This window comes from Sprattus sprattus (assembly GCF_963457725.1).
Source record: "Sprattus sprattus genome assembly, chromosome: 2".
Taxonomy (NCBI): domain Eukaryota; kingdom Metazoa; phylum Chordata; class Actinopteri; order Clupeiformes; family Clupeidae; genus Sprattus; species Sprattus sprattus.
In genome coordinates this window covers 30,544,432-30,571,839 of record NC_137921.1, presented here as the reverse complement: position 1 = coordinate 30,571,839, position 27,408 = coordinate 30,544,432, and the positions used below count along the sequence as shown (strand labels likewise).

The window sequence follows — 27,408 nt, the reverse complement described above, 5'->3', positions numbered from 1 at the left end:
AAGTCAGTCATGTACTGATTTAAAGATCTCTTAACAGAGAAGACCAGGGCCCTCGACAGAGGATGGGTCTGCTTAGCCGAACCAATCAACAGCTACACATCTGCATGATGGAATCTGTCCAAATGATTCGAAGATTACAATTCTTAAAGATCAAAGTGACAAAACTTGGAAAAACGCATTTACATCATAAGAAAGATCAAACTATAAACAAATAATGCACAAAACTCCACACATTCACAGGTAACAAATAGTTTTATTATACATTACTAGGACTTCCTATCAACAATAGGACAACCAGCTTTAAGCAGTAATAACATATATAAACTAAACATTTACACCTTCCATTTTGTACATTTTTTCTCTCTCTTTCCATAGTGAGGGTTACAAACACCCACACAATCCTTGCTTGTTTTTTGTGTGCTAAGCTAGTCTGACTAACATCACCAGGCTCATGTGCTGTTACGCAAGACATCATGTGGTGGAGAAGAACGCAAGGCGCAGCAGCAGCATCGGTCATACAGCTGGACAGTACACTGTAAACAGGACTGATGTATGTGACACGGGCACTGGTTGGGAGAGAGGGTGGAGGTGGACTGGCACTGAACACACACACACACACACACACACACACTCACTCACTCACTCACTCACTCACTCACTCACTCACTCACTCACTCACTCACTCACTCACTCACTCACTCACTCACTCACTCACTCACTCACTCACTCACTCACACTCACACACACTCACACACACAGCTGGCGGTGCCACTCAGCACTGTTCGAACCCCGCCATGAGTGAGAGCGCCAAGGCTTCCACTGGAGAAGGAGAAGAAAAGCACAGGAAATTAAACTCCACAACTATTCAGTCACATAAATATGGACTCTGAACCAAACAATAACCCAAAACAAATAAATGAGATATGGAAATTAAACTCCACAACTATTATGGAAATTAAACTCCACAACTATTTATTCACATAAATATAGACTCTGGACCAAAACAATAACCCAAAACAAATAAATGAGAAATAGATGCAGTGATAGCTGAAGCAATGGCCTCATCGTACACAATATAGTTGCTTTCAGGCTTGGAGAGTTAATGCCAAGCTGGGCAGACTGGTTAGTCTTTCACATAAATTGTCTTTTAGCCCCGGCCAAGAAACCACCAGTGGCAGATCTGAATACACTAATGCCCACACTGAGAAGCACAAGTGTGTGTGTGTGCTGATGTTATGGCAGTGCTTCAGAATTTTAATTTACTCTAAGGAATTAATAGATCATCATACAGATGATTGATATGTGCCTCATACTTCACAAAAATCACACAAGACACTGTTAGGAGAAACTGCTGGGTGGACTTACAGTGGGGGAAGGAGCCTCGGCAGACAGCCTTGTTCAATATGGTCACCAAGAACATATGACAGCTTTTGAAGTCAGACTCCATTTTGGCAATGGACTCAATCCTGAAACAATAACACTTCTGTCACAGACAACTCAGCGATCATGATTCAAAGTAATCAACAACTATTATACATGCCATGTTGCAAACTCAGAGAAAAAAAAGAAAATAATTAATATACTTTATATAGGATTAATGCTGCAGCAAATAACTTAATGACAGTGCATATACACATCACATCACATCACATCACATCAACACCACATCACATCAACACCATATCACATCACATCACATCAACACCACATCACATCAACACAACATCACACCACGACATATTGACCCTCATCCCCCTGTTATATCCTTCATGTAGATCAAACTTACTTCCAAGCTCCAAATCCAGCCTGCCATCGATCAGAGAAGATGAGCACCAGATTCAACACTTTCATGATGGCCTCCTTCACAAAGCCAATCTGGAGAACAAACACCCACATGTTTAAACAAACTGACATGCTCATTAGCTCTTTCCAAAACACACATAGCTGCAGAGCCTTTGCCGAATTATCAATCAAGTCTGTAAAACCCCTGTAGTAAGGGTAGGATGCTATCACATTTCTAATATATAATCAATATCTTCTTAATGACATAAAATCCAATATATATTTAATTCTGAGCTACAGTTACAAGTCACTCATTGCTACAAACAGTTATGATCTAATAATGTATACATCCATGGTAATAACAGAACTGTCATTTCTTTTCACAGATGTTAAGGGCTGGCCCAGACCCCTGCCTGTTTCTGAGGCATGTGGGAGAAGCTCACCTTCTCCCTGAGGAGGCAGCGGTCATGAATGGTGGACAGGTATCTGTAGTGGATCTTGATAAGCTGGTCCAAGTCCTTGGCTTCCTGCACCTGGTGCTGAAACTCTAGTCCAGTACTGTGCAGGATCTGTCCACACAGATAGAGAGAAAATAGACTCTGCTCAGGAGTACTACAGATGTAAAAAAAATAAACACATGCCCATTGGTGGAGGTTTAATGTAGTACTAAGCAGGGCTATAAATAATTAATAATTAAATGGATTTTATTTATATAGCCCACTTTAAAATACAAAGAAGTCTCAAGGTGCTTTGCACGGTTAAAACAATCAATCACAGTAATACAAGAAAGTAATAGAAGTGCTAAAGTCAGACAGGAAAATAGGATAGTATAAAATTGAAATTAATAATAAGTCAAATTAAAATAAATAACAAACAATCATAACGAAATTGAAGGGCTATACACCCCGACACTTGCAGATATTTCAATACAGGGGGAAAAACATATACACACAACCAAAACCATACGATGTTTAACTCAATGAACACTGGCCTTACCCTAGTCATGATGAAGTTGTGCAAGGTGTTGACAAAATGCATGAGTTTGACCCTCAGCAAAAACATGCGGTGGATCTGCTGGTTGACCGGCTCTTTGGCGTCCTTGGTGGGCTCCTCTTCCGGAGATCCTACCTCGTGTTTCTTAGCAGCTACGGTCAGATCTGAGAGCGCATTACGGATTAGCATGACAAGCACAGAATCAACCACCAATATGCATGCAATTACAAATCAAATAATGGGACTCACGTGTAAGCCTTAGAACATCATAAAGATAACAAACAATGGAAGCTGTTCTCCATGAATGCAAATAAAAAAAGACCTCTATATCAATAGAGGATCAATAGAGAATTCAGGAAGGTACATACCGCTGAATCTTAGTGTGTCCAAGCAGTACTTTGCCCATTTAATCTGCAGTAGGAGCAGGAAAACTTGATTATAAATCTTCTGGCATTCTGAGCTGATTACGATATCTACCGGCCAGGGAACCTATGGGGGAAACCAGGTCAGGTTATTTGTAAAAGTCAATCCTATTTACTATTACATATTTGTGAATGTAAATGTAATGTAAAAGTAAATGTAAATATTTCCCACATCGGATGGGGCACCTACCTTATAACTAAGTGTGAGGCCGTCAAGGTTATTGATTGGCTGCTTTTTCCTGGCAGGGTCAATCGTTTCCAAAAATATTGATATCCTGCCGGGCATTCAACACAATATGACTCAATATACAAGAATATAAATATAATATCAATTAAAAGCTGGTTACTTAACTACTTAGGCATCAATCACAGCAGGGATCAAACATCCCTGTCATTTAACAACCTTTTAAATGTATGTTGGAATAGTTGCACTCACAAATAATGAAAAATTATCAATTAAGAAAAGTGTACAGTTTATCTGTGATTTAAGTGTAACTGTACAACCATTTTTGAGCCTAACTCCACTTACAGCATGATTTAGAACAGGGGTTTTCAACTGGTTTTGTCCAAGGGACCACCATTCTGACTAGAAAGTAATTTGTGGCCCACTGATGTGCCTGCACGCGTTGCATGTTTGTAATTGCCGCTGCCACGCCCCCTCCCACCGCACAGATATTCTGCCTATAACACTTAAATATGTGAAATTATCAGGGTACATCGCTAGCCACCGCCATGTCCCCATCCCCTGCACAGATATTCTGCCTCAAACATGATATTTTCACGATAATCAAGAGTAATCTGGAATTGTGTTGAACTATCAAAGCAAATTTATAAAAATTCAATGGTGAACTGATCAACATAGGCTCATGTCGCGGACCCCCTGCAATGCCGTCGCGGACCACAAGGGGGCCACGGACCCCTGGTTGAAAACCCCTGATTTAGAATTTCGCTAAAGGCTAAAAAGTGGGAGAGGGCGGAGTGGGGCTTAAACATGAGTCATTTTATGACGTGAGAAAAATCCAAAACGGTCGTCTCTACATCAACATCGACCTTGGATGATTTTTAACAGTAGATGATATGATATAATTGCTGTTTTTAATAAAAATGGTAATTTTTTTAATATTAACACCAGCATTGATGCATTTCATCACAGTTCAGCCGTACAATTTAATCTACAGCTCAAAAACCACATTTAAGTGTACAGTTCCCCTTTAATTATTTACAGCAGGGGTCTTCAACAGGGGGTCCGCGGAGGTACTGCAGGGGGGTTGGAAATCTTTGGTTGATAAGATAATTTTTTTTTATATTTCTAAAAAAAAAAAAAAAAAGAAAATATAGCTGCAAGCAGCGATGGCGGTTTCCTCCTTCAAACATTGCGAACCAGGGAAAAAAAAAACATTTGTCACTGTATAGAAAATCCATGCTGCAGACTTGCCAATGGGATATTACATTTCAAATCCAACATTTACAATGCTTTTGCCTTGAAGTTTAGACTGAGTGGAGGTTGTGTGTGTGCGCTTACCCTGTGTGTCTGTGAGAATGTATGTGTGTGACAGCAAGCTGTGTGTCAGTGAGAATGTGTGTGCGTAAAACAAAGCCTGCGCGTGTGTTAAGGGGAGACTGCGTGTGTGAGATTTAGGAGCCGCGCGGATGAGGAGACAGAGAGACATTCTATAGAGAACCACCCTAGCAAGTAGTCAAGCAGGCATGTTTCAAATATTCACCAAAAATCCACTTTTCACCTTACAGTCAACTTTTTTTCAGATTTGTGTACTAAACATTCCCAAGTGTCTTCATATGAACTTGTGATTGAATCAGAGTTTCACTTTTTGACATGCAGATGTGTAAAGCATTATTTTAGCGTCAACAATGTATCCAATTTGCTTTATATCAATCATTTTTCAAGATATGAAGTTGCCTTTGCACATGGGAACATGTTGTGGTGTCTTCCAAGTGACATACCAGTTTGGTGTTGATATCTCAAAGATTAGCTGAGATATGACTTCACTTCCTGTTTGGCTGCTTTTCTGCTGAATTTGAGTGGATGAACCGGACAAACCATATGGTAACTTTTTGTGAAATTTGGAACAATCATTAAGGACAGTCCCTTCTTTATTCATGCAAAGTTTCATGTCTCTCATTATACCACTCTAGCGCCACCAACGGGACAAAGTTGGACTTGTGTTAACACACGCAACTTTTGAACCGCAGGACCGATTTTCAGAAATGAGGTACCATTGGATTCCCTGGATCAAGACGAATTAAACACATCCTGTTGCGTTAATTTCACTTAAATATTTGCTGACATATGACTTCACTTCCTGTTTGGCTGCTTTTCTGCTGAATTTGAGTGGCTGTACCGGACAAACGGTTGTGAGGATCAAAATTGTGTTTACAACTTTTGTGAGGCTAGGTCTAAAGATCATCTCTGGTGATTTTGAAGAAGATTTGCCAAAAATTGTAGGAGGAGTAGGCTTTCAAAGGTTTTTGATAAAACCGGAAATAGCGGAAAATCTATATAACCGGAAATTGACGCCAAGGGGTGGGTTTAATTCATTTTTGAAAATCGGTCATACGGTTCAAAAGTTGCGTGTGTTACAAAAGTCCAACTTTGACCTGTTGGTGGCGCTAGAGTGGTCTAATGAGAGCCATGAAAATTGGTGTGAATGAAGAAGGGACTGTCCTTAATGAGTGTGCCAAATTTCACAAAAAGTTACCATATGGTTCTAGGGGCTGCCATTGACTCCCATTGCAGCAACATAAGAAAGCCTACAATAACAATAGGTTACCTCCTACCGGAGGAAACCTAAAAATCAACCATTTTTTTCCCCCACAAATTTAAATGTCTTCCAAATCAGAATTGTATTTATTCCCTTAAAATTTACATTAACATAAATCAAGCATATTGTATCGAACGTATAAATTGATCGAGAAGACGTTATCTTTCAGTCCAATCGACACATTCAGCTACCCACAGGAGCTCTCTCAAGCTGGGCACCGGTTCACTCACAGCACCTTTCATGCACAGGCACTAGCCAATCAGATCGCGTTTCTGCTCAAGTCTAAATAGCGCGAAGATCAAAAATTAAAGATGGAGGACCAAACCATAGCTGGTCTTGTTTGTACCTATAAATTGTTAGTTTGACATTTTTTTGCTTAGATTTAAAAAAATAAATAAATAAAAAAAATTAAGAGAAATAGACACTGTACAAGGTCAAAACACGTTAATTGTAACTGAAAAATAAGTCTGAGAGGATTTGCGAGGTGTGTGAGCCCCCTAGCTAATGTTAGCATGCTACTACTACAATCTTAACAACTTGCTAGCGGTGTGATTGGTTTGTTGACCTGTCAATCTCACTATAACATCTATGTTGTCAACACAACTCCATGCGCCAGACTCCTCCTCCGTCACACACGTTTGATCGTGTCAGTCAGGAGTTATTGAAAAGAAGATACATCTCACTAATGTGGGAGGATGTGTGCCATCGACAGATGCTTGAGGATTCACTGTCCCTTTTTTATGTATGATGAAATAAAAACATACCTGTGAATTATTTTAATAAGTTGTTATTAATTGTTAGCTCAGAGTTGTTTGCAAGATGTATGTTTATAAATGGCAGTGGCACGGCCACCATGTACCTTTCATGTTTTAAATTCAATTCAATGTTAAAAAATGTTAAGTTAAATTCGTTGTTCAAAAATGTTAGGTTAAATTCAATGTTAAAAAATAATAATGTGAAATGATTATATTTACCTTTGTATTATTTGAATAGCTTAGTATATTGAATACACAATAACAGGGTAGCTATGTTTATTTGGCGCTAGGCCCAGTATATTTTTTTTAAATGTATGCAATTTATATAGTAGGGGGTCCCTGCTCATCTCGCCATCAGTTTGGGGGTCCCTGGCCTGAAAAACGTTGAAGACCCCTGATTTACAGTATAAGCTTTAAATGGAGCTGGTGAGGAGGTGCAGTACCTGCTGCTGTCCTCTGGGTGGCGCTGTCTTACTGCCTCTTGAAGCTGGATGTTGAGGAAAGAGAGCTGCTGCCAACTCTCCTTCTCCAGCACCTTATCAAAGATGGCAGTGTAGAAGTCATACATGGTGTCACCCGCCTCCAGCAGGAAGTAGTTTCGCATGGCTTGGAGGTATTCCAGCAACCTAGAAGTCCCAGAGGCAAGACAAAGAAGATGCTGAGCTTTAGAAAAATCTCTAAAGGAGCGACAGCATTCACCAGGACATGCACTCCAAAGTAATTTACAAAATTGGTTAAAAGCGAGCACGCACAAGGGTGTTCAATACCTGTTAACCTTTTCCAGGAGAAATTATGTTGAGATGTACTTATTGTTGCATATCATACAAAAATGAATAGTAAGGAATAGGCAGTTATAGTGTTATACTGTAAGTTTTAGAAAAAATTTGTGCTGTCAAACGATTAAAATATTTAATCGCGATTAATTGCATTTTTGTCATAGTTAACTCAAAATTAATCGTGATTAATCGCAAATTTTTATCTATTCTAAATGTCCTTTCAATAATTTTTCTTTTAATGCTCTTATCAACATGGAAAAGTGGATTGGCTTGCTTTATGCAATGTTGTATTTTATTGAAAAACAACATTGCCAAACAGGGCGGTACAAAATAAAATTATAAAATGCACATTGCAGATAAACAAGGACTATAGTGCAGTTAAACCATGGCTTAATATTTTATTTTTTTCTTGTTTGCTGTGAACATAGAAGTCAGGCCTCTTTCAAAAACAATGAACCGTAACAGTTAGAGTTAGGTTACCAATAAAAGGTAAGCCTACTACTTCTGTGCTTTCAGCCAGCTGCCTGTTGACATTTTCAGACAACAGTGAAGCTCGCTTTTAAACACACACAACTTTTAAAGGTAAACTTTCTATTCAGAAGCTTTTTATCATCCATTTCGCCGTATCGCGCTCACAATTCACTCAAACGTAACGTTAGCCTACTACAGTTTGGGAGAGCAAAAAGAACGTTAATCTTAAAAAAAAAATTTACAACGCGTTAAACTGACAGCACTAGAAAAAATATATTCCAGTCATTTTCAAAACTGGTCAACATCATTCGGACCAGAGAACCTCACCTGTAATCCTTCTTCAGGGTCCTCATGAGGTTCCCACAGCACTCGACGTACCTCCTCTCAATATGAGGGTACAGACAGGAGCGCAGCGTCAGCTCGAATGTTCGACACGTCACAGACTCAGACGAGCGATCCACCATGACGTCACCTCCAGAGAACTTCTCGTGGAAGTCACTCTGCTCCAAGTATAACCTGATGGAGGAGGGGAACACATTTCAAAACAGACTTGATAATTGTGGCACACATGTTTTGAGGAATAATATTTATTTAAATGTCAACAGTTTTTTTTTTCTTTCAATAATTTTACTTCACTGAATATTTTGAGTGAAAGACCAAGAGGATAAACAGCAGACATATTTTTTCATAGCCTGTTTTGCTCATATTCACTAAGGGTGCAAATCATTTTGGAGGAAACTGTATATGGTACTATGGATATAGGTCCACTAAACAGCAGGATTCCACAGTTTTACTTTTACAAGTAATTAGAGTACGACATGACATCATGTCTTATAATGTGAATATCATTAGAACACTGTTAGAATCCATTGGGTACCCAGACAGTATCTCCCTCGTCTTCTGTGCATTGATGATAACTATGCTAATAACCTTGCAAAGTTGATGGCCAGCAGGGGGTCGTGGATGTCCTCCAGCTCCAGGTGCCGCGCCACGATGGACTGCATCTTAATGAGGCTCCTCTTGGTGGCCTGTTGCTCGGTGACCGCATCCGCGGGCGATTCCTCTCCTCTGCGAAGCCGCGACTGCACCGATTCCAGGAAAAGTGTGTACAGACTCTTCCTCTCTGCATCTGTGTGAGTTTGCAAACAACAACAACAACAACATCTTGTCAGGACTCATCCTGAACACAGCATCAATGCAAGAAATGTTCAGTGTTTTTTCTATCCAGGATAGGAGAAATTTTAACAAATGCTACAAAAGATGCATCTATATGCAAATATTAACAAATAGAGTACATTCATCATCATGTTCACAGAACTAAATCATATTTTTAGTTTTTCTTTTTACATCTTCCAATAGCATCTTGTAGTGTTGCCATTATAAGCTCTATGTATGGGATGGTGTGTGAATCGGCTGTTAGTCACCCTCCATTCATCTCATGTATATGTCCCCACCCCAGAGTGGCGGTCAGACACCCTACCTCTGGACGACCCCTCGTGCTGCTCTGCATCCTTGCAGTCCAGGTTCTTGAGCAGCTGCATGGACTTGCCGGCCATGATGATCTGCTTGAGCACCGGCTTAAGGAAGGACACCATGGTGGGCTGGCGGCTGTTGCCAACGCTGGCCTGGTCGCCTCCGGAGCTCCCGCTGGCGGCGTCACTCAGCCGCTCCTCGCCACCGCCATCCACCGCCTCCGATATGCTGTACAGGGTGTAGGTGGCGTACCAGAAGTCCCTGTGGTCCACTGGCACGTCTTTGTTCCTGATGTGGCGAGGGTGGAGGCAACTCACTAAGTGGCCAATGGTGTGTGCTTTTTTTTTCAAATATTTACGCAAACAATACATGAGTTAAAACAAGTAAAGCTCCAAGACACAGAGAAGAGACGAATATAAAGACACCTCTTTCTCCAGCTGATCAAGCAATTTCTAGAATGCATAGTATAATAGTTTAACAAAGTTTCTCTGGGCTTTTACACATAAAAGCTATGGCATGTCTAGCTTGCAAGAGGCAGGCCCAAATTAAGATATACTTTTGAGTACATCTCAACCAGAAAAAATAATAATAATCTGGACAATCTCTCTCTATAAATTAATATACCTGCACTCAACATGACAACTGAAAAAGGTCTGCATCTTGCAATGTTTTCAGTCAAAACATCTGTATGTTCGTTTTAATCTGGATGGAAGACATGACATGAAACGAAACAAAGTAAAAAACGTTGGAACGGAATGGAATGGAAACCACTCTCTCAGTCCGAGCAGCAGTTTGTTTTTGCCTTTCATGTTGCATGCTGCAGTGTGTGAAGATGGAGAGATAGTGGTGCTGCTCTGTCTTATCTTCTTCTGTCATTTCAGAAGACATCTCGTCTTCTTACATAAATGTATTTGAGCTCTGAGAAATTACTTAAAAAAAAAAAAAAAACTTCTGAACCTTCACAGTGTTTCATGTGAAAATGTACCTGGGTTAGTCTAACGGCGTGTTAATCATTTTACAGCACATGAGAGCGGCAGAGTGCGACTTTGATGCGACTATCTTTTATCTCTGTGGTTATTTCCTGTGTTTGTTAAGTCATACCTCTGAATGATAAACTCTTTAGCGGGGTCAAAGAGGTGGCCATGCACAATCCACTCATCCACTATCTCCAGATAGGGCCTCACGGTCTCCACCCACAGGGAGAAGAGCAGAGCCACCTGAACACAGAGGGACGGAGGGGCACACACACACACACACACACACACACACACACACACACACACACACACACACACACACACAAACTTTGGTCACTCTATCAAGCCCATTAGCCAGCTATGAGTTAGACAGAGGAGCACAAACAAGCCAACATACAGTCAAAACAGTTTGGAAATACAAACACACAAAAAAAACACTCTCACCTAATGATGGTGATGTTCTGTGGTGCTCAATCCCCCCCACACACACAGACACACAGACAGACACACACACACACACTCTTACTATTATACACACACACAAACAGCCTATTCAGGTGTTTTGCCTGCAATGCCATACCTAATCGCTTAGACACTGAGGGCCTGATTTACTAACAGGATTGCGCCCATTTCAGGCTTAAAATAGCGGGTGTAAACATAAAACGGTATTTACAAAGGAGACGCATTTGAGTAGAAGCGCATATTCGCGCTGTGTGGGTGTGAGCCGCAAACAGGTGGGAAGGTATAAGGAAACGTGGGTGTGTGCCGCAAAGAGAGGCGTTAGGTGCGCCTAATTATGTATTCCGTGGTATTTACTAAAACTGCCTGGCGAGCGTGCGTCTCTAATTTGCGGGATAATTCTCCGCCTCATAAAAGCACGTCTTAACCAGGAAGCGCTATTTTGATTGAGTCTGAAAACTTCGATATGGCAGCAGTTATTAGAACAAGGCGAAGACAGAGACAAAAACAATGCGCAGAAAGAATTTTTTCAACACGAATAACACTTTTCCAGTAAAGCGAACCAGAAATCATTAGATGGTACAGGTTAACCAGCCATGCAATACTACAATTACTGAACCAGATCAGAGACGACATCGAACCCTGCACCCGGCAATCACATTCCATTCCATCAGTTGTTAAACTCCGGGCAACATTGCAAATATTGGCACCCGGATAATTTCAAACAGTTATAGCATCAGCTGTTGGTATATCTCAGCCTTCAATCAGCCAAATATTCACCCAGGTACTCGACGCATTGCTACGGCGCACTGGTCAATACATTCCCCCACTGCCATAGCTGAAATTAGAGACATCAAACAGGACTTTTTTCAAATTGCAAGTTTTCCAAACGTAATTGGAGCCATTGATTGCACCCACATCCAAACAGTCCCACCTTCAATGCACGAACACATTTACCGAAAGAGAAAGCACACATATTCAATGAATGTCCAGGTCATATGTGATGCCAACATGACCATTACTAACGTGGTAGCCAAATACCCTGTATCTGTCCATGACAGTTTTATCTTCCGGAATAGTGCCATCTATCCCAGATTGAGCAACAGGGATTTTGGAGAGGCCTGGCTTCTTGGTAAATGCATTTGTTTCAGTGGGGATATATTGAAGTGAACCCATGTCCCTTGTAGAAATGATTAATCTCGCCATGTACACATCTATGAAAAATGCATTTTATACCATTTATGACTTTATTTGCATTTGATGCAAAAAATAAGTATTTGAACCCCTAGCAAAACTGACTGACAAAAATGACTTAGTACTTGGTGGAATAACCCTTGTTGGCAAGCACAGACGTCAGACGTTTCTTGTAGTTGGTCACCAGGTTTACACACATCTCAGGAGGGATTTTGGTCCACTCCTCTTTTCAGATCCTCTCCAAATCTTTAAGGTTGCGTTTTCAATGGGAGGGAATGAGGGAATGAGGTTCAGGCCCAATATTCCACGTTACATGGCCCCATCCATAGTCCCCTTGATGCGGTGGAGTCGTCCTGTACCCTTGGCAGAGAAACAGCCCCAAAGCATAATGTTTCCACCTCCATGCTTGATGGTGGGTATGATGTACTCTTGGGGTCATATTCAGCATTCCCCCCCCCTGTCAAACACGGCAAGTCAAGTTGATGCCAAAGACTTCAGATGGCCCTGTACATGCGCTTCCTTGAGCAGGGGGACCTTGCGAGTGCTGCAGTACTTCAAAAAATTACGGCGTGGTGTGTTGCCAATGGTTTTCTTGGTGACTGTGGTCCCAGCTGCCTTGAGATCATTCACAAGCTCCCCCTGTGTAGTTCTGGGGTTATTCTGCACCTTTCGAATGATCACTGATAGGGGGATATCTTGCATGGAGCCCCAGACCTAGAGCGATTAACATTTGTTTGTTGTTGCTTCCATTTACGAATAATCGCACCAATAGTTGTCTGCTTCTCACCAAGCTGCTTGCAAAAGGTTTTGTAGCCCATTCCAGCCTTGTGCAGGTCTACAATCTCATCTCTGACGTCCTTGGACAACTCTTTGGTCTTGCCCATGGTGGTGAGGTTGAAGGTGTGAAGTATGATTCTTTGGACAGGTTTATTTTATAAACGTCACCAGTTGAGATCAGGTGTACCTTGTTAGACCTAATGAGGACTAATCTTTCTTGGGCATATAACTGGTCATTGTGAGCCAGAATTCTTGCTGTTTGCTTGGGGGTTCAAATACTTATTTTTTGCATCAAATGCAAATAAAGTCATAAATATTATAAAATGCAGTTTTCTGTATTTTTTTGTTGATATTCTGTTTCTCACTGTTAAAATACACCTACCAATACAATTCTAGATCACACATTTCTTTGCAAGTGGCCAAACTTGCGAAATCGGTAGGGGTTCAAATACTTATTTTCCCCACGGTACCCAACCCAGCATCTGCTGCAGAACAACAATATAACCGCGCGCACATTGAATCAGGTTCAGTGATTGAGCAAACGTGAACCAATATATCTATCTCCTCTTCGCTGAACCTTTGTTTTCTCTTCCTCGAATCTCCATGGTGGCAGTAAAATGCAGGCGATTTCTCCCGTCTTTTAACGGTGCGCTCAATAACACTAAAGGGCGGAGTAAGGCGCTGATTACCCAGCACGGATCTGGTTTGATAAATACCACGGAAAAACACCATGCGTTAATTTGCGCTTTGGCAAAGGTGCAGATTAAGCTGCGGTCGCAATGTTAGTAAATCAGGCCCAATGGGCGGGGTAAAGCGCTAAGGACAGGATGACGTTCTTGTTTGATAAATAGGATGAAAAACACTGTGCGCTAATCAAGTTCAAGTTCAAGTGTTTTTATTTGTCACATACAATAAATTGAAGTGAAATGTTAAAGGGTCAATGCTCCACACTGTGCAAATATAAATAAAAAATATAAAATAAAATAAATGAGTTAATTTATACAGATAAAATAAAAAATGTAAATAAAATCAAATTTAAAAATAAGGTGTTGAATTAAAAATTTGAATTCAAGTGTCTCACTGCCTGTGGATAAAAACTTCTCTTAAGTCTCTCAGTCCTTGAGTGAAGGCTTCGTAGGCGTCTACCCGACGGCAGCAGGGTGAAGAGGCTGGCATTGGGGTGTGTGTCATCCCTCCTGATGTTTTTTGCCCTCGACTCCACCCTCTTGTGGTAGATGTCCTTCACGTTGGGTAGGGACGCTCTGATAGTCCGCTCAGCTGAGTGCACCACCCTCTGTAGGTTGGCCTGGTTTTGAGCGGTACAGCTTCCGTACCAGACGGAGATGCATCCTGTGAGGACGCTCTCCACGGCTGAGGAGTAGAAGGTCTTCAGGATGGAAGGAGAGACCTTGAATTTCCTCAGCCTCCGGAGGAAGTACAGTCGCTGCCTAGATGACTTTGTCACATGTTGTGTGTAGAGGGTCCAGGTTAGGTATTCAGTGATGTGCACACCCAGGTAGTTAAAACTAGGAACCCTCTCCACAGGCTCCCCGTTGATGATGACGGGGGTGAACCCGCTGTCCTGCTTCCGCCGGAAGTCCACCACCATTTCCTTTGTCTTTTTTATATTTAGGGCCAAATTGTTGGACTGACACCACAGTGCCAGGTCTGCCACTTGGTTCTGGTAGGGCTGCTCGTTGTTATCAGAGATAAGACCCAGCACCACAGTGTCGTCTGCAAATTTAATGATGGAGGTTGAACTTCCGGAGGCTGTGCAGTCATAAGTGTAGATGTTGTACAGCAGCGGGCTCAGAACACAGCCCTGGGGGGAACCGATGTTGAGGGTCAGCGGCCCAGAGGTTACACCACCCTCCACTTTCACCACCTGTGGGCGGTCAGTAAGGAAGCTGAGCACCCAGTTGCACATTTGGGTGTTGATCCCCAGCGACCTCATCTTGTCGATCAGGCGGAGGGGGACTATGGTATTGAAAGCTGAACTGTAATCAATGAACAGCATCCTCACATAGTTCCCCCCCCCCCCACCATCCAGATGAGTAAGAGTGGTGTTTAGCAGGTTGGAGATGGCATCGTTTCTGCTTCTGTTTGCTTTGTATGCAAACTGGAGGGGGTCGAACGAGTTAGGCAGGGAGGTGCAGATGTAATTTTTCACCAGCCTTTCGAAACATTTCATCACTGCAGAGGTCAGGGCCACTGGACGGTAATCGTTCAAACATGATGGTTTACTATTTTTGGGCACCGGTACAATGATAGACTTTTTAAAGCAAGATGGGACGACAGCTTGGGCCAGGGATGTATTAAAGATCATGGTGTACACTGGAGCTAGTTGGTCAGCACAGGATTTAAGGACCCTTTCAGGAATCTGGTCAGGCCCGGCAGCCTTTTTCCCATTTACCCCTTTGAACACCCTCCTCACATCACTCTCACTTACTATGAAGGGGGGTTTGGTGTTATTCCCAAACATGTCGGCCATGACTGCCATTGAGTTGTGATCTTCACTCTCCATCTCAAACCGTGCAAAGAAAGTGTTGAGTTCATCAGCAAGGGAGGGGTCAGAGCTACACACCGAGCCGGCCTTGTTCTTAAAGTCTGTCATTATTCGCAGGCCCTTCCACACACTAGCGGGGTCACCAGCGGTAAAGTCGGCTTCCACTCTGTCCTTATATCGGCACTTTGCAGCTTTTAGGACCTTCCTTAGGCCGTAAGCAGCCACTTTGTAGTCCAACATGTCCCCCGTAGTAATCCCAACATTATAGGCAGCAGTACGCGCTGAAAGTGCTGCCCTGACAGTTCCATCTACCCATGGCTTCTGGTTTGGGAAAACTTTTATTTTGACTGATGGAATAATGTAATTTACCAGTAGGTGTATGTAGTTCCCGACCACTTCCGCAAACTCACTGACGTTGTCGGAGGACTCCCGGAACATTTCCCAGTCAGCGTTGTCAAGCGCGTCTTGCAGCAAGCCTTCTGATTGGTCAGTCCAACGTTTTACTTCTTTAGTCACCACAGCTTCGTTAAGGATCTTTTGCTTGTATTTAGGGAGAAGGAAGATGGCAACGTGATCGGACTTTCCGAAAGCAGGCAGGGGGATAGCCTTGTAGCTGTCCTTGAACGGAGTGTAGCAGTGATCCAAGGTGTTGTCTCCTCGCGTCGGGAAGTGGATATGCTGTTTAAATTCAGACAGGCCCCGGGAAAGTTTGGGTTTGTTAAAATCACCGAGAACGATGATAGCAGCTGTCGGATGACGATGTTGTTGTTTGTTTATCACCTCCTGCAGCTCGGATATGGCAGTATCTGTGTTGGCTTGTGGGGGGATGTAAACCGCGGTGGTGATGATTGCGGTGAACTCACGGGGTAGATAGTGGGGGCGGCACATAATGGACAGATGTTCCTGATGGGGAGTACAGCCCTGGGAGAGAACGGTAATGTTCCTCGGATCACACCACTTGTTGTTAGTCATGAAACAAACTCCTCCACCCTTGGACTTTCCGGACTCTTCCGTTCTATCCATGCGAGCGATGGAGAAATGCTCGGCGGGTGTAACAGAGTGATCCGGGAAAGATGGGGACAGCCAGGATTCGGTAAAATATAAAATGCTACAATCTCTGACGTCACGCTGGAAGGCAATCCTTGCTCTAATATCATCCATCTTATTCTCTAGAGACTGGACATTTGCTAGCAGAATACTGGGCAAAGGTGGATGGTTTGCCTTCCTCCTCAGTCTGTCCCGGATACCCCCTCTTCTCCCTCTGTGTTTTGACCGTTTCCAGGGCTTGTCGCTATTACTGTTATGACCGTCAGTTTGTCGGAGTATCTCAGCTGGAAACGCCGACTTGCTGTCGACTTTGCTTTGGCAAAGGCGCAGATTAAGCTACGGTCGCAATGTAAGTAAATCAGGCCCTGAGATCTCTGCCTCACATCGCCCTCTTCCACACTAGCTCAATTCAAATATTACCAATACTGTTGTACTCGATATACTCAAGCACTCATACACACACACATACACACTCCGTAACAGACACTCACCGCCTGTTCCGATGCTTCGCCCGCACTGTCATACTCAAGGATGGCCTTGTAGAGGGTGTTGAGTAGGTGTGATGCCCGCACCACGTTGGGCGTCCCAGGGGGCACCTCTGCCACACCTGTGCAGAAGACCCTGTGCAGCACCTTCACCTGGGCCAGGTGAGGCGTCAGGCGGTCCAGCACCGCAGACAACGTCACCGTCTCATCTGGAAGGAGGGACCAAGATTTTGTACTAAATATAAATTATATACACACACACATACACACACACACACACACACACACACACGTATATACATTCTATTATGTATTATATTAGATCTACATAATATAACATTATGTTCTTTACATTCATTATTAATTGTATTATTATTAATGTATTGCATATTCATAATATATTACATGTGTTTGTGTACTTTTGGCTAAAGCGATTGACAGTGTAGGTAAGTCATGTGGTCATCAATATGTATGCTCCTAGGAAGTAGACCCCAGTGACCCTACTTTTGTTTGTAGCCCTCTCTACCAGCTGAGCTCTAGCAACAGCACTAAATAATAAGAAGAAGAAAAAGAAGAAGAATCATACTATAATAATTATAATAAGAATCTTGAGGGCAAGAAAACAATGACAGCCAACTCAACCTTGTGTTATTACAAAATACAAACAGATTTAGGAGGATAAGCAAATAATAAATAAGCAGAAAACCGAAATAACCAGCATGGTGAGCTTCTGCGGAAACAGGGCTACATCACGCTCCAAATTTTCCATTTGTGGGGAATAGTTTTTCAGCGAGTAACTCCTCTCCAGAAACGCATCACCACACAGAACATAATCCCTCCATAATATGCTGAGTGAACTGGAGGGTGACTGTGAGTGGATGCCCACTAATTGCTTTGTGCAGCTGTGTCGTGCCAGGAAAGCCAAGCAACAGCAGGGCACCTTTGCCAATGAGCTCCTTCTCAATGACGGTCAGCTCCTCTTTGAAGCTGGTGAAGTACTTGTAGAGCGCCCACACAAAGGCCTGGTATGTCCTGAAGGGGGGCTCCGAGCCCTTTTTGGAGGATGAGGAAGAAGAGGAGGAGGAGGAAGAGGAGCCACCCGGGGGAGTGGTCTCGGAGCTGTAGCCCGTCACTTCGTCGATGAACCTCTGTAGCCGGGAGACGGCCTGCCCGTACGCGGCGATGTGCTCCAGCACAGAGCGGAGGCAGTTCTAGAACACAAAGATTTACAGAATCAGAAGCCACGCAGCATAAGGGGACCAGGCAGGAACCAGCCATGATGTTGACTAATGCACACTTTCTAGACCTAGGGTGACAGGGCCTTTTCAGTTGCTGCACCCTCCCTTTGGAACGCCCTACCCACCCATATCCGTCAGGCTCCCACCCTTCCATCATTCAAACAAGCCCTCAAAACCCACCTCTTCAAACTTGCCTTCACCTGATAACCCCTGTTCCCTTCCTCTCCCTACCCTCCATTCCATGAGCTTCTCTTGTTTTCCTTTTTTTACTAAAATGTCCTGTTTGCTTGTTTTGTTTGCTCTTTTTATGTTTTTTTTTTTGTTCTGCCCTATGTAAAGCATCTTTGGGTACTTAGAAGCGCTATACAAGTCTAAGGTATTATTATTATTGCTTTCATGGTTGTTATTTAGCAACTGCTCACACACTGCTTCCTTCTGCTGTTGCTACTTTTTAAATTAAATTCCAGTATTCTGATCTATAATTTATCAACACTTTACATGGTCTTAAACTTTTTCTTGCAAAAGCATAAACATGCAAACTTATCTGATGTTTAATACAAAATATGAACCACATTAAAACTACTATCAGGTTGTATGCCATGTTATAAAGGTTATGCATTTACTGTGAACAGATTTAAACTTACACTGGTCAGATGAGTGACCACCACGTCATTCCTAACCACCACTTTGCCATCATGGTGCTGAAATATGAACAGCTTCTTCACCCCTGAGAGTAGCCTGTGGGAGAAGAGAGGGTTCAGTTGCTGCCTTATCAGGCAGTATCTGAACGATATATGAAACCCCTCTACAAGAAAGAGTGGTTGTTGTTTTTTTGGGGGGGAAATCCTTTAAAGTCAACTTGTTATGCTGCAATGTAATACCCCCCTCTAAAATAAGAGTAACTATTCATTAAATTATTCATTGAAAAGAAACACAAGGACCATGGTCATGGGTTGTCTACCCGTAACATCTGATTATGAAGAAAAAAGACCTTTAAAGCATCTAATCATGCCACCTATTCATCGGTGATAATCTTTCCCAATCTTACCAGAGAGTCTCTCGTATCACTTGGGTCTCCGTGACAAAGGCCTTCTCTTCAGGCAGGTACAATGGATCAGTGTTGTACAAGTGCTGATCCCTACATAGGAGGGGGAAAAAATGAGTTTCTGAACCAGAATCTGGTTTGGGATCAGCGATCACACATTTGTGCTTGCATGCACGGCCTTGGCGTATCTCCACAGAAGAGATGCTTAGATTTCAAAGACAGGAGATCAGGTAAGAGGAGCCATCGGTTTCTGAAATCATGCCAATCGGTGGGCTGTGATGCTGATGGCACGGACTGAAAGCGGAGCTCACCAGACATTGAGCAGGTTGGAGTGCAGGTGCAGACTGTGAGGGAAGCGGGAAGCGTGTGGCAACCAGTAGGGAAGCACCACGTGCTGCTCCAGCCACGCCCTGGCATCAGGATCCCCCACTGTGAACAACCAACACAGAGATCAGTGAAAGACCATAGAGATCTGTGAATGAGCACAGAGACCCGTAAATGAGCACATAGATCAGTGAATGAGCACAGAGATTCGTGATAGTGAAAGAACAGAGAAATTTGTAATATATACTGATAGGTTTATTCATTTACCCATTAATCACTTATGCATTATAATCTGTAAATGATTACATTTGTTACTTATTACTTTAGCAGACAGACACCTTTATTTAATGAAATGTACAGTACAGAATGCCATTTTATCAGCATATGTGTCCACCGCAACCATTTGTTATTAGCCCCTTGCTCTGACAAATGACCTACAGAAGCACTGAAACCACCATGACACTCTGTATGTATTCGATGCAGGGACGTGCAGTCATAGGAGGCAGGGGAGGCAGAAAAGTAAAAAAATAAAAATAAAAAATGTATATATATACAGCCGCGGAAAAAATTAAGAGACCACTTCAAAATTATCAGTTTCTCTGGTTTTACTATTTATTGGTATGTGTTAAAGTAAAATGTACATCTTTGTTTTATTCTATAACCTACTGGCAACATTCCTACCAAATTTCAAATAAAAATATTGTCATTTAGATCATTTATTTGCAGAAAAATGACAATTGGTCAAAATAGCAAAAAAGATGCAGTGTCTTCAGATCTCGAATAATTCAAAGAAAACAAGCTCATATTCATTTTTAAACTACACAATACTAATGCTTTAACTTAGTAAGAGTTCAGAAATCAATATTTGGTGGAATAACCTTGATTTAAAATCACAACTTTCATGTGTCTTGGCATGCTCTCCACCAGTCTTTCACATTGCCGTTGGGTGACTTTGTGCTACTCCTGGCGCAAGAATTCAAGCAGCTCGGCTTCTTTTCATGGCTTGTGACCATCCATCTTCCTCTTGATCACATTTCAGAGTTTTTTTTATGGGATTCAGGTCTCGAAATTGGCCTGGCCATGACAGGGTCCTGATCTGGTGATACTCCATCCACACCTTTACTGGCCTGGCTGTGTGGCATGGAGCATTGCCCTGCTGGAAAAAACACTTCTCAGAGTTGGGGAACATTGTCAGAGCAAAAGGAAGCAAGTTTTTCTTCTGGGACAACGTTATACTTTGACTGGCTGAGGTTTGTAAAAGACCATAAGGATTGAACCAAAGCCGACTGGAGGGTCTCCTAGTTTGTCTTCTCTGATGAGTCCAATTTCACAGTAGGTGCAAGTGTTTTTTCCAGCAGGGCAATGCTCCATGCCACACAGCCAGGCCAGTAAAGGTGTGGATGGAGTATCACCAGATCAGGACCCTGTCATGGCCAGGCCAATTTCGAGACCTGAATCCCATAAAAAAAACTCTGAAATGTGATCAAGAGGAAGATGGATGGTCACAAGCCATGAAAAGAAGCCGAGCTGCTTGAATTCTTGCGCCAGGAGTAGCACAAAGTCACCCAACGGCAATGTGAAAGACTGGTGGAGAGCATGCCAAGACACATGAAAGTTGTGATTTTAAATCAAGGTTATTCCACCAAATATTGATTTCTGAACTCTTACTAAGTTAAAGCATTAGTATTGTGTAGTTTAAAAATGAATATGAGCTTGTTTTCTTTGCATTATTCGAGATCTGAAGACACTGCATCTTTTTTGCTATTTTGACCAATTGTCATTTTTCTGCAAATAAATGATCTAAATGACAATATTTTTATTTGAAATTTGGTAGGAATGTTGCCAGTAGGTTATAGAATAAAACTAAAATGTACATTTTACTTTAACACATACCAATAAATAGTAAAACCAGAGAAACTGATCATTTTGAAGTGGTCTCTTAATTTTTTCCGCGGCTGTATATATATATATTATAAAATAAATATTCATATTTCTCTACTAATCTGTGGTATGGGTGTAATTTCTGCAGGATTCCGATCATTTCGAGCATTTTTATTATCAAAATCCCTGAATTTGCACATTTCCGCTTCCTGAAAACATGGAAGTTTAAGTTTGCAGGGGAGAATTCATTTTAAATGTATGGACTGAGGCAAATGCATTGATGTCTATGGGCAGCTGAGCCAGTGCCACAGTAAGGATTGCGCAAGCGTAAAACCTTTGAGTTGAGCTCAAAACGCATTGAAAAATATTGCTACTGCGGCAGGCAGTACCACTGCCGCTGGAATGGAGGCGAGCGAGAGCTAGCCTGGTGACACCAGCCTACGTATTTCCGCCTGAATTGATTTCAAGCTCATACTCAGTCTGGCCCAACCCCATTGACAATCGTCTCCAGAACTCAAAATTTTGCAGGACCAATCAGCGAACAGTTCAGAGCTGTGACGCAAAAATCGCCTTGGAGGAAAAGACACGAAAAGCTATCGGAAAAGTTGTCTCAACTCTCGAGAACATCAGAAAATTAAAAGGAGAACAAGAGTATTTTCTTGTAAGTTTTATGATTGGAAAGGACGTCGTAGCTCTTCTCCCAACTGGCTTTGGGAAGAGTTTAATCTACCGAATGCTTACTAAACGTTGCTGATTGGTTAAGGGAACTCCAATGATTTTACACCTCAAGATAAGCACCCGCCCATCTCGGAAACCAAAATGCATTGGGTTGGCCCAGACTGAAAGACGGAATGAAATGGAGTCACAGGCTGGTAATGGCCAGGCTAAGCGAGAGCGCAATTGTCGGGTATATGTTGTTTTTAAAGTTGGGCTTCTTCTAGGCTTCTACTTGACCGCGACATGGAAGGTTGTATTGCTAAGCTGAAGCAGTTCTCAAAATTGGACTTGCAGTCCAAACGTGAAATGATTAATAATGGGAGACCAATGGCGGAGATAAAATGTTTGCTTCAAACGACGGGACCGAAGGTATTGACATTTGCATTGGAGTATTTCACGTTTCCCAACGGGACATATTCATGCGCAAAACTCGCTAAAGGCTGCTAGGTGCAGGGGAGCCGTGAATGGATTACGAGCTCCAACGAAAGTGCACCAACTTTAAATTATACCGGTCAGTAGAACATTTTGGTATTGTGTGCTATGTCTGTGGTGTTTAACTGTTTGCTTGTTAATACGTTGTGTAAATCAATATGTAAGTGTTTTTTTCTCAACTTCGAATTCAAGTGTCCGAGTTGCAGTGTTGGGCAAGCTACTTGATATGTGTAGTGAGCTAAGCTATCAGCTACTCTACAATAAATTCAGCTTCACTACACCGAAGCTACCACTAAAAAAAAAGTAGCAAGCTAAGTTACATAAACCTGTCAAAAGTAGTTTGATACATTAGAAGCTACTTTCAGGTAAACAAACTGCATGCCAAGTCAATGCAATTTTAGGGATCAACACAACTGTCAGTCAGATAAAAACGGTTGAATGGATGAAATTCGTGTGTTCGTATGTTTGTGTTGGATGTCATTGACGTTGACAGGAACTTTTTCTTTGGATTACAAAGAAGGCATCTGAAAACATATTTAGTTTTACTCGTCTCTTATAAAGTGACATACTTTTGAAGGTATGGCTGTTGAGTCAGGTATTCAAACGCAGATGAAAACAAATGAGTGCAGAAGACCTCGCCTACCTTCATCTTTCGTCTATTTCGTGCATTTTCGCAATTCGACTCCCTGAGCAGACAGCACGGACTTTTCACTTTTTAACTTTCATCATCTTCAGCTGTATCTAAATATCAACAGCATTCTAGTTATCCGGTTGTCTAGAATCTGCATGCAAACTACCCATTTAAAATTAGGGGAGAATTAAATTTAAATGTATGAGCAGCGTCTGGTGTAGCCTACTTGAAATGACAATATCTATCTATCTATTTTCACTCGTCTCGCCTAAAGTGATGTACTGCTTAATTTTTGTGTTTGATGGCTGCAGGGAAGCCTGTTATGAATGAACATCAGAAAGGTCCAGGATAAATTAGCTTTCGAGGACGCTACTGCGGTACTTGATCAATAAAAGAGCTTAGCAACTGAAAAGTTACTTGGTTTTGTAAATAGCGACGCTACTGACAAATGTAGTTAAGCTAGTAGCGTCGCTACAAGTAGTGACGCTACTGCCCATCACTGCCGAGTTGTGTAAAAGGTTATATTTTCCCTAGACAAATTGAAATGAGCCATATCATTGGTGGGAGGGCTACATACGCTACCTTGTAACTATTAATATCTTATTTGACACGGTGTAGAAGTTCAATTACCACACCGATTGTACGTTTAGCTGTAGGCCTATATAGCCTCGTAAAAGTCCGTTGACTTGAGCCGCATAACTTCTTATAATAATAATCGTTTAAAAGTAATAGTATTAGACAATAAAACATAAAGTTTTTTCAGTTATGGTGAGATGACAATTTTTAAACCATAAGCATACATGTATGATGTATACATTTCAATTTTTTTTAAACAACTAGAGATCGGAATGACGTATCACTTCCGGTTTCTGTGCCTCACCAGCTGCGAACCTCACCGCACGTCACTGATGCGATGGTTCAGCTGTCATTAAAACAGACTGAAAAGATAATACACATTAAGACAGCACTGTTCAAAGCAAAAATATGAGCCCAATCCACACGCACTTACCACTCACTGTTCAAAGAAATCAGCTTTGGTCTGGTTCTGTTATTACTGAGAAGAAGCCCTTCTAGAAACCCTTCCATTGTTCAGGTGACTCAGTGAATGCTGAGATCTTACCTGTCCAGTCGACAGAAACGTTTTTATCTGCCTGATCCTGGTCTTCCTGTGGGGTTCTGTCCACCTGGATCCCAGAATCCTCTCTGCTGAGGGGCTGCTGGCTGTCGTCTTCGCTGCTCTCCTCTTCAGACCACTCCTGAGAAACAAGAGCAGGGAGCAGGGCCACAGCTTCTTTCATCAACCCTCTCACTGGTGTGTGTATGTGGGGGGGGCAGAGTATACCCTAGTGCACTTTTCTCAGGGATTATATAGAAAGGTCAAATATGCTGAAAAAGTGCAAGAGCTTGTAGACTTGATATGAGAACTTGTAGACTACAGTGTGAGAACACAAAAATCGGCACTCAAATGTTTACATTTTCACTTGCTGTGAGCTGAATTTGAGATGTTCAAAACACATCATGAGACCTATGCTGACATCTGTGAAGTTGCAGGGACGATTCATGAGCTTATAATCATAAAGTTGTGGTTGTACTGGAAAATGGACTCAAGTAATAAATCAGTAAATATGAGTGAATGTTGGATTTAATGTTTTCAGCCGTCATTGTATTTATGTAAATATCAATCTACATATCTGTAAAAATGTCTTCTGTGACTTCACATTCAGAGCACGGGTGTGTGAATATTTTCTGTGAGTGAAAATTTTCCAACAAGTTCCCACATCGTATTCTACAAAAGCTCACATCAGGTCTACAAGCCCTTGCAGTTTGAAACATATTTACCTTCATAATGATATAGTCTAGAAATGTTCAACAAGTCAGTTTAACAGTGGAAAACTTTTACTAGCACGAGTACTAGGCCTCATCAACTGGCTAAACAAAAGAAAACCGACCGCAACGCCTGAGAAGAGTCACTGCAACCAGATTACTGGCTGGACAGCAAGCTTTAGGGGCATCTCACAGAATAATGCTGTTATACATGTCAAAGTCAAAGGCACTTTCGCACAGCATAGAAATGCCCATCTCCACCCTCAAGTGGTTTTGTGTTTGGCTTTGCAAGTGGGGTACTCACCGGAGTGTCCGGAAAGGGCCCAGTGTCGATATCTTCCCCTTCAAATAAATACTTAGCCCAGTCAAAAGTCTCTTCTTCAACTGCATAACATTGAAGCAAAGGCCAAATGTAGGTTGTGGTTAAAGGCGGGTAGGTAAGTGACGTTATCTATGAACACCACAGTATGAATTTCTGAGAAAATCTGCCACATAAGCTCCCAGTACCTGCTTCTTTTATTCTGGGCCTTTCGCTGAAGATGGTGTTTGATGGCGAATCTGATAAGAGTAGCAACAGGGCCAGTATACTGTGATGCACATCCGTCTACCACACAGAAGCACACAGAAGCCAAGTCAGTCTTGTGTTTTCTCTGGATAAACAGAAATAAACTCTGTCACTGCGGTTGGGCCTGACTACTAAATATTTGTATCAAACAGCAAAAACTGTACCTTAACACCTTCAGTGTTGGGTAGGGGCGAGTTAAGAAACTCATCAGTTAGTCTTAGCCAGCTTTCTGCTTTGCTCAAGTCAGAGTGAATCATCAGTTTTTCATAGATCCTGCAGGATCAGATCTGGTCAGATTACAAAATATACTCTGCAACTTTAGACAAAAACCCAAACAGACTATGGGGACCTACCCGTTTACTTTACGTTGCACTTTATGACTGTTGACGTCAAGGAAGCGGTGGAACCTTTGAATGGATGACATAAAACAAAATAATCTTATTTTCAAGAGAATTCCACGCCTCAAGCTTCTTCCCAAACTCAAAAGAAAGATGTATTGGTCGACTTCAAATTCAGCAAAAGTACACATATTTTCTAAAATAAAATATAGCACGCTGGGTATTAGTAACTTATATTTTGTGAATGTTGTACATGAATAATAACGCATAGGCTACTGCTGCACACTCTACGTGAACAAGGCTTTGATTCAATGCATCAACCTGACTTACCGAAAATTAGACGTAGTGAATTTCATAGCTAACTGAAAGTTCTGATCCTCTTCGTTTTGTACGCCAGTATAATGCTTTACGAGATTTTTTGTCTCTTGGTCCATCACTTTCTCAAATTTGGTCCAGTGCGCCATTTTAGCTTCTCAGTATAATTTACAAAACAGATTAACGTTTAAAGAAGGTCATCTGACGTTACTGTTGATAGCTGCATTAATAGAAATCTAGCTAGCTAGCAAACGTTATAGCTACTTTCCAGAGGGCTAGCAAGCCACGTCTCTAATGCTTGTGTTTCATAATATCGGTTGCAATAATGCTCAGTTAGGAATTGTACAGAGAGCCACGTTGATTTTCTGTCCGTTTGTTACAACATGCCAACAATACAGTAAACTAGGTGTAAAATAGCGGTGTTTACTAATGAGCCGCCAGTGAAAGCTAGCTGGCTGTCAGCAAAAAGGGCATGTTGATAGCCAGTCTTAGACCCACAAGGAGCTGGCTACATGGCAAATAAATGTCTAACAGTCAGCATAACTGCACAAAACACAAAACAGCATAACTGTCCATCTATTTACAACAACAATATATTTCCAAGTTCCTCTCTTCTTTAGACCTCAACATCTCCAGTCAACATTGCGTCTGCTGCGTCAATCCATTTGTTTTCTTCCCTCGGCAACTGAACCTGCCGCTGCGCCCTAGTAGTAAACTGCCTGGCCAACCAGAAATTTGCTCGGGGTTGCAAAACGCTTACACCCAAATGAAGATACAGCAAATACAGCGACATCAAGCCATCAGAGGCCTTTTCCTTGAATGTGTCCATGTTCAAACTAAATGCATTTAAGTTTAGTGAAATGGATATGAAAGTCTTTAAACAAGCCTACAGCATGTCTCATACCTGAATTAGAAAAAAGGAAGCGTTGTTCTGCTGGTTGATACCCATATTGTGTGTGTGTGTGTGTGTGTGTGTGTGTGTGTGTGTGTGTGTGTGTGTGTGTGTGTGTGTATGTGTGTGTGTGTGTGTGTGTGTGTGTGTGTGTGTGTGTGTGTTTGTGTGTATGTGTGTGTGTGTGTGTGTGTGTGTGTGTGTGTGTGTGTGTGTGTGTGTGTGTGTGTGTGTGTGTGTGTGTGTGTGTGTGTGTGTGTGTGTGTGTGTGTGTGTGCCAGCGTGGGCGTGGGTGTTTCAAATGAGTGT

General features: G+C 42.0%; 1 protein-coding gene across 1 annotated transcript; it reads right to left on the bottom strand.

The window, feature by feature from the left end:
- Positions 1 to 381: 381 nt before the first annotated feature.
- Positions 382 to 26,859, bottom strand: tubgcp5 (tubulin gamma complex component 5). Its single transcript, XM_080833013.1, has 23 exons — positions 26,223 to 26,859; positions 25,908 to 25,961; positions 25,719 to 25,827; positions 25,497 to 25,593; positions 25,294 to 25,373; positions 24,286 to 24,421; positions 19,492 to 19,609; positions 19,184 to 19,273; positions 18,780 to 18,873; positions 17,838 to 18,108; positions 16,904 to 17,106; positions 10,554 to 10,669; positions 9,460 to 9,740; positions 8,910 to 9,108; positions 8,307 to 8,495; positions 7,176 to 7,358; positions 3,388 to 3,472; positions 3,144 to 3,264; positions 2,779 to 2,939; positions 2,226 to 2,351; positions 1,787 to 1,875; positions 1,366 to 1,466; positions 382 to 819 (listed from the first exon to the last, which is right to left on the bottom strand). Exons 1-23 carry the CDS (start codon positions 26,354 to 26,356, stop codon positions 773 to 775), a joined length of 3,084 nt encoding a protein of 1,027 aa, XP_080689139.1. The 5' UTR covers positions 26,357 to 26,859; the 3' UTR covers positions 382 to 772.
- Between the last annotated feature and the right edge of the window lie 549 nt (positions 26,860 to 27,408).

Coding starts and splice junctions, on each gene's coding strand:
- tubgcp5 (XM_080833013.1), bottom strand. CDS start 26,356: ATGGCGCACTGGACCAAATTTGAGAAAGTGATGGACCAAGAGACAAAA. Junction 25,828..25,907: donor GTGCAACGTAAAGTAAACGG/GTAGGTCCCCAT, acceptor CTGATCCTGCAG/GATCTATGAAAAACTGATGA. Junction 24,422..25,293: donor GGCCCTTTCCGGACACTCCG/GTGAGTACCCCA, acceptor CTTGTTTCTCAG/GAGTGGTCTGAAGAGGAGAG.